The sequence below is a fragment of the Apteryx mantelli genome, chromosome 2 (genome assembly GCF_036417845.1).
Source record: "Apteryx mantelli isolate bAptMan1 chromosome 2, bAptMan1.hap1, whole genome shotgun sequence".
Lineage (NCBI taxonomy): Eukaryota > Metazoa > Chordata > Aves > Apterygiformes > Apterygidae > Apteryx > Apteryx mantelli.
This window is the reverse complement of record NC_089979.1, coordinates 51,529,319-51,548,235: the sequence shown is the minus strand read 5'-3', so window position 1 is coordinate 51,548,235 and position 18,917 is coordinate 51,529,319. Positions and strand designations below refer to the sequence as shown.

Sequence of the window (18,917 nt, the reverse complement as noted above, 5' to 3'; positions counted from 1 at the left end):
ATAATGCAGGTAGCCTGCAATCCAGATGCACATCAGAGAAAAGGAGGGATTTGCATCTTGGCCTTAACTGATACAAAACTTACACCCCAAGACATGCAGTTTATTAGTCTTTCCACTTCTATTCTAGAAAGATTTACATATAATGTCTGCTTCTGCTGAAATTACTAGGAACACTGCCACTGAAGCCTTCTCAGGAGATCTCAGTCCACATAAAATATAAACCTCTCTTTACTTTTACTCAGTCAGTTTTCCTAGTATTTCTCACATTTGACATCCTGAATTTTCCTGATCAGTAACACAGTATACTATGCTAAAGAATTATTTCTTCTATCTGATTTGAAACATATTACTTTTCAGTTTGGGGGAATGGCCAGCTGTTCCAGTGCTCTGCTGCTGTAAAATACTGCAATAAAATACTCTTCATCTTATGTTAAGCTCGCCAACAGCTAGCCTTTTGGCATTCCAAGTTATTCTTCACCTCATCTAACCCATATGAGATTATGAAATAGCGATTACTATAAGGAGACAGAGGAGCCTGATAACCCTGGTAAGAAAACCATATTTTTTATTGTCACCCCTGGGGGTTTAGAGCCAAGGCACTGACAGTTTGCTACACAGTTCTGGCACAACATAAGCAGGCTCCTTGGGAAGGACCAAGTTCAGCACCTGCCTGTGGCTATCTTCCTCCCAAATGCCAGATACTAGTGGGTGTGCCAGTATCCAGATCAGGCAGAAACTGTACTGGGGCTGTTTTAACAACCCACCTTGTAGCATCAGGACCTTTGAAAAAAAGGTATGAGATAAGGAAATTCCAAGCACCTCACAGGTGGACCATGACCTCTCACAGAGGTGACAGCTGACACCCAGGAAAAAAGCTGGTTCCAGCAGACAGAGCATAAAGTTCTTGGCAGTTTCAGTCCATGAAGAACAGGCAAATTGACTTGGGTTGAACACCTCAGCACTGTGGTGGAAGACAATACTTTTTAAGAGTAGATTGCTTAGTGACTGATAATACTTCAACATTTAACTATACTACATCCACCATTTCAGAGTTCTTGGCATAGTCCAAATTAACCAGAATCTAATAGTTTCAGTCACTTTCAGTTTGTTCTCTCCTGAAGTGTGAGAGAACATAGTTCAAGGGACAATGACTTCTGAAAGAACTTCACCTGTGAGGTGGCTAAGGCAAAAAACAGGGACAAAGGCAGATATGTTACAAGCTAAAAATCAACATGTTTCCATGCACCCCAAGAACTCAACATCTTTTCAAAAGCCAGGCTGACACTCAGTCCAAGGCCATGTGCTTAGGTATTGCCCTGTACCAGATAACACCCTAACAAAGCAGAAGACTGACAGCAGAAAATAACCCCTGAGCAATGTGGGAAACCTATGGTAAACTTTCTTTTCCCCCCCTCTTACTTGGGGCTTGCTTTCTGCTATGTAGTTGGAAAACACCATGCTTTACACTTCAGTTACATTCTGATTACATCAGATGCATATCCTGATCACTCAACACTAAGAGCTATCAGATGTGCAGTGAAGCTAACATTCCTCACCAACCACTCCCCAACCTCAAGTCAGAACGCACCACCCAGCAAATATATCACAAATAGCAGCAAATGCTGTGTGTGATCTCTGCCAAGACACAGGATGGGATCCATGCTCCTACCAACTTCTCCAGCCTGGACCCTGATACACCTGTTGACATTACTGGCTCACCTTGGTAAAAAGTACAGGACCAAGTCCCTGCTTCAGCCATAAGTCCTCACATAAATACCATGTAGGTGAACACCTACCCAGCTATGTGCTCTGCAGTCCCCTCTGCAACTGGCTTAAATGACCTAGATGTGCTGTGGCCCACTGTGCCAGGACCGACCAAATTTGGGGGATGCTGCACACATTCCCAATGACTGCTCTTTGCATGCCAAATTGCCTGGTCTCAGGCTGAACAGTACAGACCAAGACCATTATCAGTTCAAGATCAGTGAATTTTTTGGGTGCATTTTCAAATATTGTCTTGCCCTCAGTATCATTGCTGTAAGTGAACAGATCCCAAGCATGCTACTTTACTTATGCATGAATAGCAAAAATGTAATTGAAAGGGATTCAGGAATATTGCTAGAACACCAGTGAGGACATCTAGTTTAAAGGGAATATTTTAGTTGTAAAAAGCACTATAATGCCCTTTTCCCATTGTTACAATCTGTAGAAACACCTGAAGTCCTTATGTTCCTAGTCAACCAAATTGGATGCAAAACACTTCTGTCATGTCTCTAAAACTCAGTTCTCTGTGGGGGATATCACTAGTATCAAAAATAGCATAGAAAACTTGGGGATGCGTAATCAAGTATTTTTGAAAAATCTGTTAGCAAAAATAGCAAGTTTCCATCAACCTCTCTCCCGCACGACACTTACAGTTTCAGTATTTCTGTGCATGTATAAAGTCCACTTCCTATTGTATTTCCCATCTCATGACTCCTTTGGGAAAACCTACTTCATAAACAAACAATTCCCAGACCAGATAACTAAATCGCTGTACTGACCCTTTTCCATAAAACCCAACAATAACAGAACCACAGTCTCAGCATTGCCACTTTCTGGTGTGTTTACGCTGCTTTAGTAATGATGTAATGGAAAGAAATTGACATGCTATTATTATTATTATTATGCTAAGGACTGCAAGGAAGAACTGGTATTCTTTAAGGTTTTAATTTTCCATTCAAAAACAAAAGCTTGTCCAGGGCTTTCTAGCCATTCACTGCTACAAAAGGTCAGAATATTCCATCAGAAACCTTAAAAAAAATGTGGTACTTAAAAAAATGTTAATATAGTTAATCCATTTTGAGTAATTCCTTTTATGAGCAATGTCACAAGGTTACAGAGTTAGCTCTGTGGGCCTCAGCTCTCCATGGGCTTCTAATGGATGAGAAGACAGGGACAGAAGTAACTATAGACTCTTTGGTCTCCCATTACTTGAGAAAGGGGAGGGGAACTTCTGCAATAAGAACTGTTTCCTCCTGCCCCGCTAGGACAATCATCCATCATGAGACGCATGGAGAGAAAACTGGACTCTGCCCCATTGCTCTCCATGCTATCCAGGGAGAGGAACAGAGTAACTTGCAGGTCACATCATCTCAAGATTGTTTGACACTTACATAAGTCCCCGGAGCACCACATTTTTCAGGGAGGGGACATACATCAGGGGACATAAGCCATTCAGTCTGCCTCCCTCAGAGCCCTGTGGCTGTTTGCCAACCAGTGGTTAGAAGTCATAATCTAATCCTTAGATAACTGTAGAGAGAGGGATTTAGAAATGAATGCACATGCGATTTTAGAAAGATTGCTTCTGAGTCGGAGAGGAGAGGAAGAGAGAGACAGGGAAGATCCATTTGAGATAGCTATGTCTCACTAACATGAGAAGTGTCTGAAGAAAGCAACTGGAGTTTGACACTGAGCACCTATCAGAGGTCAGTGATCAAGCTCAAGATTTGTGAGACAGTCTGGAGACATTTCACCCATGAAGGGTTTTAAGAACTAGAAAGGCAGCTGGCAATCCAGATCCTGAAAAGAACAGGGAACCAGCAAGGGAGTAGAATGTGGCTGGTTTGGGTCATTTTTGGAATCCTAAATGTGGCTAACTTTGAAAGCTTCTACATTAGTTTGTTATATTGTACACATGGCTCCCCCATATAATTTGGCATTTACATGAGTACATTAGGGATGAAAACTATTTGCAAACCAGCCCTCATTCTTTTGTCTTCTCTTTGTCTCACTTATGATTCACCTCTCAGCCTCAGTTCTCCATACATAACTAACTCCAGGAGACTAAATAAAAACATGGGAGGGTAGGAATCTATTATGCTGGAACCAATGAACCTGCTTCCCCTGCAAATTCAAAAATCTGTTAGATTTGACAAAAATCTATTTTTAAATTGTAATTCTCTGGTGTCAAACATACAAAAATAGAGGTGGCTTGTCAAGGGTAGGGGTGAGAAAGTACCTTCCAAAGACATACTCCAAGCTAGCAACTCAGCAGTTACCTTTATGTTCAAGAGAATGACAATACCAAATGTACACAATGCATTTTAAATGGATATCAGGATAGAGAGGAAACAAACTAACTCAGAGCATCTCTTTGTGCTCAACCTATTAATGCCTGCTGAGCCGGGAAAATGAAGCCCAAGTGAAAGTTGTGCTGTGCCACTACCCCAAGTGGCAACAAATAGCTTTATCTACTTACTTGTATAACTATGTCATGCCCAAAAGCTGGGTGGCTGTTATTTTCAGCAGATACATAACTGTCTGCAGCCCTATGCAACACCTGCTAATATACCTATTTAAACTATCTATTATCAAGAGTCTCAAGATCTCCAGTAAGTCTCAGCTATTTTTATAAGACAGCTTCCTTATTAAGTTGTATTAGTGCCCCCAGGAACATATGCCACTTAGCTTAGTGGTCATGTAGCACACAGAGGTGTTGTTATGGAGACTGTCTTCCCATCAATTCTAGGCTGTAATTAGTGTTGGATGCTACAATGCAACTATCAAGCTGTCTCCATGGTAACTAGCAGAAAACCTATACTTTTAAGGTTTTAGCAACTGGTATTTTTTTATAGACTGTTAAGATGTATTTAAGAGCACCCCAATTGCCTTATTTGTTTATCAAGCTCAAACAAAAAACACATTCTCTCTTCCAAGGTATTTATATAGTTCCTATGGGTGATTGACAGAAATCAATTACCTGCATCAAGAATAAAGTATGTTCTGTATTTCATAGAGTGAGGGCCACAAATGAATACGGATTTTTCATTCTTAATTGAATTCATGCATACACATAAAAGTACACACTTACGGTGGGAAGATTGAAGAAGCTCACTTAATTCTTTTACCTTTAAAAACTCCTTCTCAGTATACGTGAAAACTGTAGGGTTTAGAAACTCCCTCTCTCAGGTTAGAGATGTATTTAAACCATATCTGTGCCACAGCAAGCATGTGCCAGCAGAGTCTGATCAGTTCTGGCACACAATTTTTCCTCTCTTCCAGGGCTTTGGCATGCATCTACGTAGTTCTTCCAGGTCAGAAACAGAGATCTTGAGACAGTCTTACATGCTGCGCAGAAGACTTGCCAAATGAAAGTATACTGTGTTTATGAAACTGCAGTGGGAGTTTATGACATTCTTGTATAGAGTTTTACAAGGTCCAAGACAAGGAAGCAATGCTATTTTCAGCCAAAAATTTCACTGTCACTTTCTGCCTGAGTATACCAACACACAAGACGAGAATACTTGAAACTGCAGTATAACCAAATGGGCAAGTGCCAGACAACAAAACACATTCTTGTTCTGGTTATGATATACATGTATCTCTTCCATTGAGGCAGAGATACAAAACAGAGCCATTTGCTTCAGAAGGTGCCAATGGCAAGACTCTTACAGTGGCACCTATTTCTGCATATAAGCACTCCTCAGCAAAAGTAAGACACTGACAGTTTGAACCAGAGTATCTATGCCATCTGCATGCTAAGCAGCACTGCAAGAGAAGAATTAAGATATACATATATAGGAGCGCATATATATAAAAAATATTTTTTTAGGTGAGGCAAAAACATGGAAAATGATGAATTTGTTCTACTTCTCTTGGTTCACGTGCCCCTGGAATTAAAGCAGATACAGGTTTTTGTGTGAATTGCTATTTGTTGAGAGAAGCAGTAAACATAACCAGGCTAGGAGTCCTGAAAGACTTGCAGTGGTGGCCTCTCTGCTTTGTCAGAAGCAGGAAAAACAGAGAATTTCTATTTTAATAAAAAACATCAGTCCTATTTCCAGTTTTTAAGAGGGATATCATCCATCTCTTTGAGCTGAAATACAGATGATCTAGTCTATCCTTTCTCCTCAAGACACCATAAGGACCTAAGGACCAGATACACAGACACAAAATGTAAAACCAGAGACTACAGAAAGTATTCTAATAGCTGTTATACATGTTGGGGGAGGGCTAAAACTCCTGGGGTATAAGTACACTGGGCTAGAGTTAGTTACATATGACCTGGAGATAAGATAGTCTTTCAGAGGCTCCTGCAGAAGCACGCTGGCAATGTCTGGCAGCCAGCAATAAACACAGGGTGACTTGGGGCAAACACTTCTGAAGTTAACAAATAAGGAACCAAAGCAGCTGTAAGGAGATGCTTTTACACTACTCAGATACACTAGAGATTACATAAGGCTGCACAGGAAGGCCATAAGAGCGAGCTGCATATTCCTGTTTAATATTAAACTAAATTTTCTTCCAAACAATATATAAGAAAACCAGTGGAAAAGTCAATGCAACCCGATTCCAGTTATCCAATTCTTCAGAAGGAGGAAGAGAGAGAATACAAAATCCACTTTCCACTGTCCTTCCTATTTATTCTTCCTCTTTGTAACAGGTTGTCTCAGTAGGTTCCTATTGTAAACAAGCCACTGCAAATTTTATTGGGATAACACTAGACATGATACAGGAGTATGTATTCATAAGTAACCAGTATCTTGCTGAAGAAAAGTTATGAAATGCCATTGTTCCCTTCTATTCATGATTGCAATTATTTCTGCTGCCTAATTTCTAGAGAATCTAAGAGGTTTCATCACCAGATATAGATTAGCAGCCTTAATCTAAACAAACTCACTAACAGCACTGTTTAAGCTCATTAGCGTTCTCACCAGATGCTTCTGTCTGTATATATGAGCATCTCCAGTTTTTCCTTCCAGTACATGACCCGTGATACTAGCATTGCTTTCAAATTAAATCAAGAAATCACAAAACAGCTTCAAATTCTTCCTCTTCTGGAGATTAATGTATGCAAGGCTATGACATTTCCATATTTATTAGGCCTCTTAAAAGCAGTTTTTGTTTTACAGATCGCTTTAGCATTTTTGGCATTTCTCATGAATCTATACAGATATGACTAACGCACAGGCTATTTGCTTTCACAGCAAAACTTCAGAGTGTATTTGTCATTATAAATATCACACAGGGCTATACACAGAGACGAAACCTGGGCTTTTCCTATGCACAGAGCAAAGCTTTGACACCAAAGCTGTCAAAAATCATTACAGGGTAAGAATTTAAAAACCTCATACAATGACCAAGTTGCTGCAGCCAAAGTAAGTATCATAAAAACAAGTTATGACCCAGCTCTAGTTTTTAAGTGAATGAAAAATTAGAGGGCAAGGAGGCCAAATATGTGAGCTTCAGAAAGAACGTCTCCTTGAATCCATAAAGCAGGATCAATTAGAACTCATGGTTAGTTTACTGGACTATCAGCACTGAACAAGAAACAAAGTGAAGGCAACAATCTTAGTCCCAGCTCATCAGTCAAAGCTACAAAGCATGCAAATGGAAAACTTATTTCCTGATTCTCTTCTCCTCCCCAGAGACCTGCACTGCTGTCTGAGGACTAAAGCATTCTCCTTCCTTGGCTCATTTGCAAGATAAACATATTCTGGCCTCAACTGCTGCTCCTTTCCAACTGCTGGTGAAAACTTCAGTCAGTCTGAGAGATTAAGAGGATGATCTAGGGCACTACTCAATCCAAGAAAAATGCTCATGTGGGAACGCAAAGCTGCTGTTGTGACCCAGAGTTTTTTTTCCACTGGATCTCATTCTGCAAGTCCAGATTCAAATAGTTTCTATCTTTATTCTTTATCCACATCGACTTCCTTCCTAGTTTTTTTTTTGTTTTTTTTTTTGTTGTTTTTTAAAGGGGAGTTGCACATTCAGATTCAAACACATTTTTACACTATTAGTTAAACACTGCTTTTCTACACCTATGATGGCTTGTGGAGTGATTGAGACAGGCTTCATACCCAGGCAAAGTCAGGCTGAGTCACTACGATTTTTTCTAATTAGGCCATACTTCCTTATTGTTACAAGATACCTTGGGAGAATTTTGTAGGTGTTGATACATCCGTCCCAACCCTCGCATGCAAATTCCAGTTCAGCTCATTGTTTTCTGCCTACTTATCTCTCTGCAGTCTCCTTTGCTCTCCATTCTAAAAATGGTGTATAGCATTTCTGAATTTTAAGCATTCACCAACTTTGACACCAGAATCAGCTACATTTCATCACTGAGAGCAGCAGTTCCTGCATATTCCTCATTTTCTCAGACTGGTATAACTGAGTCATAATGACATTTCTATGACAAGCTTTAAAATGTTAGTGAAAGGTATTAGGGAAACTGCTAGTTTTGTTATTATTTTTTTGAGTTACAGACAGCTCTTATGTCCTTAGCATTTATTCCCCTCCTTTGAACTCAAGACAAGGCATATAGATTGAACACCAGATTAGATGTTATAACAGGAAAAGAACTAATTTTCTCTGTTACAAAACCCTCCTAAGCAAAGCTAATTAAACCACAGACTTGCACATGAACACACACAGACTTGTAAGGCTGCTTACAAAACAAGAACAGATTAAATTATCACAGTGATACAAAGACAAATCTTGAGTTGCAGTAAAGGCATGTAATCTCATTGTCAACAGTGGCTAGAACAAACTTTGTGAAGGCTATATCTAGAGTTGGCCAAAACCCCACAGATCTAGAAGCCCTTGAACTTTGGGAAAGCTTTGATCCAGTCCAGACTTTGTGGCTCTGATTCACTTCAGCTTGGGAAGGACCCAGATCTGCTTAAAAGATATTTCATTACACATCTTTGCCTGCATTTTTTTTTTTCAGATAGGTCATACATACCACATGCAGAACCATTTTTCCTTATTCACAATACCTGCTAGCAGAGCCAGCTATTACTATCTCCAACTCAGAGCATTACAAAAAATAGTAACAGCAAGCTTTAGATCAGTTGACTTGCTACTAAGGAACAGGGAGAAAGCTAAAGTACTAAAATCTCCACATGCAGCCTGTTCTGGAGCTCCTGAGAGAAATTCAAACCAATGAGAAACTGAGACTTGTACAATGTGAAAAGGCTTGTCAAACACAAAACCAGCCACACTACTCCGTTCTTATTATCCCCAGAAAAAAAACAAGGAATGATCTGACTACAGTTTCTAAACAAGTATATTATGCAAGTCCATTTTGTTTAAGGTAACAGCTTCACTCACTGCCGTGATCGCAAACCATGTAGGAAGACTGTGTTTTTCAGATGGCCTAGCTGACAGTGGTGAAATTGGGTATATCTATCTGGAGAAAAGGAGTCAGATCAGGTCTTCTGACCACATTTACAACAGATAGTTTAACAAATGAGGTGTCAGTAACTTAATAACAAACAAAAGAAAACCACCACCACACACACACACACATATTGCTATTCTGATAATACACAGCCAGACCCCTAAGACCCATGGATCATAGGATAATTCAGGTAGGAAAGGATCTCAGGAGGTCTCTGTTGCCAGCAGGTCGAGGGAGGTGATCCTCCCCCTCTACTCAGCCCTGGTGAGGCCACATCTGGAGTGCTGTGTCCAGTTCTGGGCTCCCCAGTACAAGAGGGATGTGGCACTACTGGAGCAAGTCCAGCGAAGGGCTACAAAGATGATTAGGGGACTGGAGCATCTCTCTTATGAGGAAAGGCTGAGAGAGCTGGGCCTGTTTAGCCTGGAGAAGAGAAGGCTGAGAGGAGATCTTATCAACGTGTACAAGTATCTGAAGGGAGGGTGTCGAGAGGATGGGACCAGACTCTTTTCAGTGGTGCCGAGCGACAGGACGCGAGGCAACGGGCACAAACTGAAACACAGACACTTCCATCTGAACATGAGGAAAAACTTTTTCACTGTGAGGGTGACAGAGCACTGGAACAGGTTGCCCAGAGAGGTTGTGGAGTCTCCTTCTCTGGAGATATTCAAAACCCGCCTGGACGCAACCCTGTGCAATGTGCTCTAGGTGACCCTGCCTGAGCAGGGGGGTTGGACTAGATGATCTCCAGAGGTCCCTTTCAACCTCAACCATTCTGTGATTCTATACTAACCGCCTGCTCCAAGTAGGGTCAGCTGTGAGATCAGACCAAGTTGCTCAGGGCTTTGTCCAGTCAGATTTTGAAAACTTCTAAGGATAGAGACTGTCCAGCCTATCTGGGCTACCTGTGCCCCCGCTTGACCATCCTAGGATTGGAAAAGTTTTTCCTTATAGCCAGTCTGAACCTCTCTTGTTTCAGCTTACATTTGTTATCTCTCATCCTCCCACCATGCACCACTGAAGAGCCTGGCTCCATCTTCTAGATAACTTCTCCGTATTTATTAGGCAGCTGCTCTTAGGCACCTCTGAAGCTGTCTCATCTCCAGGCTGAATAAGCCCCACTCCCTCAGCCTCTCCTAACAGGGCAAGTGCTCCAGCCCCCCCCATCTTGGTGGCCCTCTGTTCAACTTGCTCCAGTTTGTCTTTCCTGTACTGAGGGGCCCAAAACAAGACACACTGTCCCAGATGTGGTCTAACAAGTGCTCAGTTGAGGAGGATAATCACTTCCCTGAATCTACTGCCTGTGCTCCTGTTAATAAAACCCAGGATACTGTTGGCCTTCTTTGCTGGCAGGACACACTGCTGGCTCATGTTCCTCTTGCTGTCTACCAAAAACCCAGGTCCTTTTCCCCGGAGCTGCTTCCCAGCCAGCCAGCCAGTCCCCAGCCTATATTATTGTCAGGGACTCTTTCTTCCCTTGTGCATGACTTTGTTTGTCTTTGCTGAATTTTATAAGATTCCTGCTGGTCCATTCCTCCAACCTGTGTCTGTCTCTCTGGAGGGCAACCCTGCATATTGGGTGTATTGGCTGGTCCCCCCCCAGTTGGTGTTATTTGCAAACTTGAATGCATTCATCACTTCTGTCAGGTCATTGATAAAGATGTTTTGATAAAGGGACTGGTATTTGTTGCCTCAACTCTTTGTGCAGAATGTTATATGGACAGGCCCTGGAGGTTCTGATAGGAATAGCTGGGGAAACTAGAAAGATGTGAACTTCCTCACAGTTCTCCTAGGAGACACAAAGATAAACTGTGTTCCTGTGGTGGTCTTTCTCTTACCTTTGCAAGGAAACTCCATGCTGCATATTGCCCTGAGGTTGTGCTGTTTTTTAGTTTCGCTGTGTGCAACATCAGAAAGAATCCTAACAGTCCACTGTAAAAGATAGAGAAAGCTTTTGTTAATAAAGTCTCTTAATTTCAACTAAGCAGCCTCTTACTGGTATCTTGGTTTTCCTAATGCACAGCCAAACAGACACCCTTCAAACAGTGTTAATCCCATTTGGAGAAAGAAAGCTGGTGGACAAAGAACTTACTTTATGTCCAGTAAATTTGGGGGTTTGTTCAGCCAGCGACTGCAGTCTGAGTAAAGTAAGTCAGTTTTATGCTTGGTCTCTAATGCACTTGCATAATCAGAAAAGCAGAGATTATTGGAAACAAGGGGTCAAATATTAACTTCAGGCATTGAAATGGCTCTGAATAAACTCACTTTAACCTCCACAGAGCCTTAGATTGGAAAAAAAACAAACAAAAATTCCTAAACCCCATACCATCGGAAAATTTCTGCCTGATGCTTTCAAGTCATGCAAACTTCATAAAGCCCTAATTCCAATTAAGAAGTCAAATACATCTCTACTAGACAACAAATAGACAGATGACTCACTAGTGCTGGGGAACATAATACTCTAAAGCTCCCAGCTGACTAGTAAGTGATTTTGATTTGAGAATTACCTAAGACAGTAGTCCCCAGTGCTCCTGAAGCCAAGCCTACTCTTAAAGGAAACTCTGTTCCACATCTCACTGGACTTCAGATAAATTATAAGCTTGGGCTCTGGATTTTGTTTCACTTGTAATATATTTTTATAACACTGGTTATGAACCAGTGGGATAGTGTAAGCAAGCAGGGAATAGAAAGAAACTTCAAAATACATAAGGGACAAGTCACTGCCTGGCTAATACAGAGGCGTAAGAGATTATAAAGTATTGTGGGAGGCAGCACGGGAAAGGAAATAGGATCAACAAAGCATGCAGGTAGTGAGGCAAAACGTGCCTTGGCCCTTGAAGAGGGTATGCTGCCCCAGATACTGATGCAGTACAACTGGTCCCCTCTCTGCTCCAGCAGGAAGGGCAGAAGACTGTGGCCCCCCGCCCCAGGCTAAAAGTTCCATGCTGGGCCTTTAACCTGAGCCAAGAGCTGCTCCCTGCTCAGGACATGCAGCAAAGTCATGACTCAGTCACATGTCAGTGCCGGTGTTTTTGATACACCAAACATAGTAGGGTATTATAACAGCCCAGGAGGAGGAGATACTACAGTGTCTTTCACTGAACCATAACACAAGACCCCAAAGGAATACCTGCTGCACCTGGAACCAAGCAGATGCTGCTCTGATGACAATAAAAAGGCCCCAAATTAGCTACTAGTTACAGAGAATAGGCAGACCATTCCGCACTGAGAAGTTGGTAAATTCAGTGAAATACTAAGCAGCATTGCCCAAACTTTTGAAAGTCTAGTAGCTGGCTAAAGTTTAACAACTACTTCCCTTCTGAAACAGTCTTTTAGTCAGACTGATTCAAAGCTGTTTAGTGTAATTCAGAGATAAAAAGTGAAACAGCTAAGTATAACACTGTACCTGAAATACTGATGCCATTGAGTTAACACTTAATGAAATAATTGAAGCAGTTTGCACCTAACTCTGAAAGTGCCAGACATGCTACACAGGTGGCAGATTTCACTACATCAGTTACCCTTGCTTTACATCGTATAGGTTTTCTTCTACATCCTTATTGTTTACAAAGGCACTGTATGACAAGATGTAGAGGACAAACTGAGAAGCTTGTTTCTACATCTAACTATTCCTTTCCAACTGTTTTAGAGAAGTGTGATATAGAGTGCTATCTACTATATGTATAATGAAAAGGAAACAGAAGCAGGAGGCTACAACAACAAAAATGTAATGAAGTAAAAAAAAGAAGCATCTGGGCTAGCTAACATTCATTAGTGCCTGAAGTTGGACCTTGTCTTCAAGAAGAAATGTATTTCACTTAGCTACCATGGAACAAGCTATTTATCAAAAACTAAATGCAAGTTGTTAATGGTGGGTATAGTCTACTCTTGAATAAAGTTACTTTTGTACCAAAAAGTATCTACACAGGGGAATTATTTAATGATCATTTTTCACATCTCCTTTTAATAGATAGCCCAGATACAAATAAGAAAAGCTCTAACAATCAGAAAATATTTTTGCCATCAATTAGCATGAAAATACAGGTTTTTTGCCCTTTAAAAAGGAAATACTTTCCTTGGGCAAAAGTTTGGAGGAGAAAGAGGAATGAAATTTGAGATAATTAAGAGCTACATAAGACATGCTTATGTTGTCCTGTGAGGGCTGTTAACTTTTGCTGCTCAGAATAGAGGGACACTTGTTAAAGCTTTTCCCTTTTATCCCCCAAAAAACATTCTGCCAAATAACAAGATGTACAGGCAAATAAATCCATGTACACTCATATATTGCTGAAGACTAATACTTTGTAATCACTGCAAACAGGGCTAATCCAACTTGGGAAGCATTTGAGAGATGCTATTTATCAAAGCTTTGCTACATTAGGTAAAAAATATTTTACTGGAGACTGGGAACCCTCACGGTCAGAATACACTCACCCAAATAAACACATACTTCAATCTGTGACAAGCCTTCAAACACACATCGACAAGAGAGTCACTTCTCTGCAGTTTTACTGACTTGTGCCAGGAGAAACTAGTGTAACTAAAGTTTTGCATGTTCCAAATTTTTAACTGAGAGTCAAGCTTGCAACTCAACAGGTTCTCTTATTTTGAACACATTTACACGCCCTGTTATAGAAAGGTTACCTGGCACAGCAGCTGCCATGAAATCTGTAGAAGTACAGGAACGGAAAGTCCAAGGCAGTGAAGAGATCACCTGAGGGACAAAGCAGTACTCTCAGTGGAAAACAGGAAGGGGGGGAAGGGGACAAAACCAAAAAAAACAAAACAAAACCACCATTGTTAAAGGCAGGGGAACAGCAATTACATGACCATTACTAGTTTAACATTTCTTTGAGCCCTTACAGATGCCTGTCTTTTCATTTATGATGCTTTCCACATTTCTAGTGTGTTTAATGATTTCTCTCTGACCTTCTTGATTCTAGCCAGTTCCTGCCTTCAGTTGAAAAAGGGGGAAGGGATTACATAAAACCTAAGAATATTCTGTGTTAGTATACAAATAATCCTGTTGATGCAACAGGTGCCAGTTAGACATGCATCATATCCACCTCTTACTTTAGAGCCTGCAACGGTTCCTACTGAAGTCAGGAAACTGATTTACAGAAGCAACAGGAAACACAGATACATGTTGGCTGTTTCCCCCTCTGGAATTTGAACCCTGACACATAGCACAAGTCGGGAGGTTTAAGAACATTCTCCCAGATCCAGGCAAAGCTCTGGAGTACTTCCATTTCCAGGCACTTGGGCCCAAGAGCTCTAGGTAACAACAATTCCATGGAGTTTTCTTGCCTTCAAGGCTCTACAGATTCACAGAAAGTTCTGTCTTTCACTTTTTGAAATGCAGGTCTATTTTCCTTGGCATTTCTGTCTATCCTCATGTGGGAATGCTGTATACACAGTGTGAATGACCAGGCAAAACAGAAATTCCAAGTTTATTTAATACTTCTTTCTTTGTCTTTCTGACAGAACAACGTTCTAGTGAAAGTAATACATCATCATCTTTATTCTTCTAACTATTGAAACACCAGTATGAGAGGAGTATTTCACCTACCCTCAAATACCCAGTTTCTCCACTTTTATCCTTTGATTTTTGTTGATAAAGAATCCTTATTTTTTACCATAAACCAGCTCAAAAGCTGTTTGCTGTCTGTCCCACATTGCTTCTTTGCAAAGGGCAGGTAAGAAAGATATTACTAAATAACACATAGATTACACAGTGCTAGGTACCTTCCTCCTCTTCCTTTAGGATGTCGCATTATTAGTCATATTGCCATTGAATTCTAGGGCTAAACTCCTACAAGATAAGGAGTTTACATGCATGGAAAGGGAAAGGCAATATGCAAACCTAAAAAAGGAACATCTCAATCCACTTTACCTGCTGGATGGGATGCAGAGGCCAACAGTACCACACTAAAAAAAAATAATAATAATAATAGTATGCTATAGTATTTATGACATAGCTTGAACATATAAATAGACAGCTTTGCATGTGTTATTTCATGAGTGAAATTTCACTGAAGTAGAATAACTGAGGCATAAGTATCAAATCAATAAAGTTGGTTGGGAAGGGATCTCTGGGGTCATCTAGTCCAACTGCTCATCTGAAGTGGATCTATCACCAATACTTAGACATGCTCCCTGTGGCTTTGTCTAGCCAGGTTTTAAAAATTTCCCAGAGTGCAGATTCCACACCTCTGTGTTACTTGTTCTAGCATCACCCTACTCCTCCTAACGTGCAGTTTTTAAACTGCCTAAGCTGCAATTTATGGCTGTTGTACCATATTATACTATCTGCCACTCCTTAGAAGATTTTGGCCCTGTCATTTTTGAAACTCCCTTTCAAGCAGGTGTAGACAGTTGGTAGGTTGCCCCTTGGTCTCCTTTTTGCCAGTCTCAACAAGACTAGCTCCCTCAAACTCTCCTTGTAGTAGGCCATGTGCTCTAGGTCCCTAACAATGTCAGCAGCCCTCTGCTAGATTCTCCTCAGTTTCTCAGTATCTTTCTTGAACTAGGGGGCCAAAACTGAATAGAGTATTCCAGGGGCAGCCTCCAAAATGCTAAGTAGGATAATACTGAGGGGAACAGTAATTTCCCTCAATCCGTTGGCTGCACTATTCCTATATGTAATCCAGTATACACGGTTTGCCTTAATTTGCCATGAGAGTACCTCATACTGATCTTACCATTCACTATAACCCCCAAGTCCTTTTCATTAGAGGTGCTATTCAGCATTGCCAGTTGGTGACACCACTGAGACAGAATTTATATGGAACTGCACTTGTGCCTAAACTTGTGTCCCCCTCTGTCCAAGGATGAATTTTAACTGCATGTATGCAAATGTCTGGTCTGTAGGAACACACATATTTTGTGTAACAGTCAAATATCCAATTCTATGTGCATGATTGTGCATGCACTGTACATTCATGCTCAAAATGTCACTCGGAGAAAAGACAAATGTTGCAATTACAGGTATTTTTTTCATGCATTTTTAAATACTAAGCATCATCAACTCATGCACACTTTTTTACAAAGATGCAAGTGAATAAGAACATCAGCTATGACTAGTTTTTTACTGGAGGATCACGTAATACTTCTGAGGTCCTATAAGGACTCATGCTCTGAGTTTGTAGTATAGGCTGTACAGAGGCTGCTTCTTCGCTACTGACTGTTCCTGTCACTCCACATTGTTTCCAAGGTTAAAAGACTACAGACAGAAGATTCTGGGGCACTGTAAGCTGGGAGAAGCAAGGAAATCTTCCAAAGCAGAACTACAGCTCCCTCCAGATACCAATGTCCATGTCAATGATGGACACAAGGGACAAAAGAGTGTCTGGAGAGGCCTTTTCTGTGATAAATAACAAGCGCTGAACTTATGAAGGTAGAAAGACATTTGCTAATGTTATGAATGCTAAAGCTAGGCAATTTCCCCTAATTATCACCAATTCTCACTAGGCCCAGTAGCAGTAAAATACAAACCCAACCTGTGGAGGAGTGGAAGCCTGCCTAACAAAAAGATAAGGCAGAGCAATAGCTGGAAGTGGTTCCCAGCACACACCATGATGGGTAGAAAACTGAACTCACTGTAAATGAGCTAACTCAGGTACCCACAACTGTACAATCTCATCAGCAAGGTGCTCAGACCAGGCCAACTCTGTTTTTCAGAGTTAACACAGCTATTGTTTCCAAGCTAGTGCACTTTCAGCTAGTTCCCATTCCCTGTGTGACCATGCGACTGCACTTTGTGGCCTGCCTTCAGCATGCTTTAGTGAATCAGAGTTATTCTCAGAGGCGCCTGCACCAAACGAACTCCAAAGAACATGGAAATCCTGTAACTAGTAAAGTCTCAGAGGGGAAACTCATAACTGAAATCAGCAGTAGAAGACAAAGGGCTGAAGAAGGAAACTGTTCATGAGGGATATATAGTCAGGTATTTTAGGCTTAACAAAGTCTTTGAAAGACTTACAATATGGAATGCTCTTCTGCCCCTCCTCCCCACACATACACACTCTCCCCACACTAGATGGCCAAAAGGAGGTCACAATAAATAGGCTCAATGCCACAGTTTCCTGTTAAAGACAGAAAAGGAAGCAAAGGCCTGTTGCTTTGACTGAATAAGAAAGACAACAGGAGACTGGAAGGACAAGTGAAACTGTATCAACAGTGATGAGAATTATGACTAAGCTGTGTTCCTCTGTTTTTGCTTTCTGCTTTATTAATTCTTAAACAAAAAAAGAGATTGGGAAATGTTCAAAGAGAAACTTCCTTCTGCAACCAAGAAAAATTGATAACCTCATCAGACATGCCAGGCTTGAATCCAAAGAAAACATGGGAGGAAAACAAAGTCTTTTTTGTGAGTGAGGGGCAGGTTAAGGCAAATGGGTTAAATGGCAATATAGTCACACTGGAACTCTGCTGTGAACTGAACATCAGTAGGAAAGACAAAATGATGTTGGAGGACCAGACTAGGGATTCAGGGGTTTCCAGAGGGACAGCTGGACATCAAGCCACAGTAGAAAAAAAAATCCCTTTGCAGGGGGCTCCTCTGTTCCTCTTTTCTTCACCCATACTCATAATGCACTACTTTGGATTGGGTCATCTTCAGTTTTTAGTCTGGCTAAAAAGAGATATTTTTCAGCAGCAAAAGCAATTTATGCCCACAAAGCTGCCCTTCCCTATTACTGAAAATCTACTGCAGCTTTTTAAATCCACAAATGTGACAAATTAGCAGCTCTTCCAAAAGCCAGATATAGTATAGATGCACAGGCTAGAACCTTTACCCCACATCTTTGCCAGTGCCAATAATTTGTTTGACATTCTCCTGCTTTGTCTTTGTTTTCTCTTCACTAGTGACTACTAAGTTGTCTGCCATGCCTTTGCGAACAGAGACAGATATTGGGGTGTACCAAAACCTTTTTCTAGGTTTTCCAGGAACAAAATATCTGTATCCACCTCACCATATGAAAAAGACCAAGACAAGCTGTGACCCACTTCTAAGAAGCACTATGTATCCCTCAACATGCCAGGCAGACATTACTACCCCCTTACACTATGTCTTGCCAGCTAGCTGGGGGAGAGAAATCTGGCTCCCACTTTGGTGGGGGACTGGAAATGAATAAAAGAAAATGCAAGGTTACTGAACAAACACCAGTAAGTACCAGTAGCACTGAAGTCTGAGAGCGTAGGGAAATACAATACCATGTTTTTTTTTTGTTTTTTGTTTTTTGTTTTTTGTTTTTTTTTTAAAGGTGGTAGTGATGGGAGCAAGACTGGGACAATCAGAAGGAGGTTCTTAGAAGTATATCTTCCCTCTTCCCCCACTTAAATACAAGGGAGAGAGACAAGAAACAGCATCACCCTTCCCTTCTGTGCAGAAAGTACAGCTTTGCTTCCCTCCTACATCTGTCTCCTATTTGGCTCCTTAAAAAAAAGAACCAGAAGAACCATGCTGTACTTGATGAAGTGAGAGGAACACCACACTTTCAACATCAGCAAGTATTTCTTCAGACCTATTTGGTTCTGGAAAGTTCCCATCCTCCCATCCACGTAGATTTGCTAACACCCTAACTTAAGACATTCTCCCCCAAAATTTGTTCCAGATTTTAAAACAAGAAACAGTGCGTGTAGGGACAGAGTAAGGTAGGAGACTTTGCTAGTTTCAGTTGCACCTCTGGCAATGTCCAAAAGAGCCAAGATGGTAATATATTTTTTTAATCTCAATATGTATTTTTTAATCTAA

The 18,917-nt window shown here is 41.0% G+C and overlaps 1 protein-coding gene across 4 annotated transcripts in view; it reads right to left on the bottom strand.

The window, feature by feature from the left end:
• Positions 1-18,917, bottom strand: part of TMEM241 (transmembrane protein 241) — a 61,661-nt gene that overhangs the window by 18,551 nt on the left and 24,193 nt on the right. For all 4 annotated transcript variants that reach the window (XM_067290637.1, XM_067290641.1, XM_067290639.1 and 1 more), the window contains 3 exons: positions 15,057-15,091; positions 13,808-13,877; positions 11,002-11,095 (listed from right to left, as the gene is read on the bottom strand). In XM_067290637.1, coding sequence (XP_067146738.1) covers positions 11,002-11,095; positions 13,808-13,877; positions 15,057-15,091 — 199 coding nt within the window. The remainder of the gene's footprint in view (positions 1-11,001; positions 11,096-13,807; positions 13,878-15,056; positions 15,092-18,917) is intronic.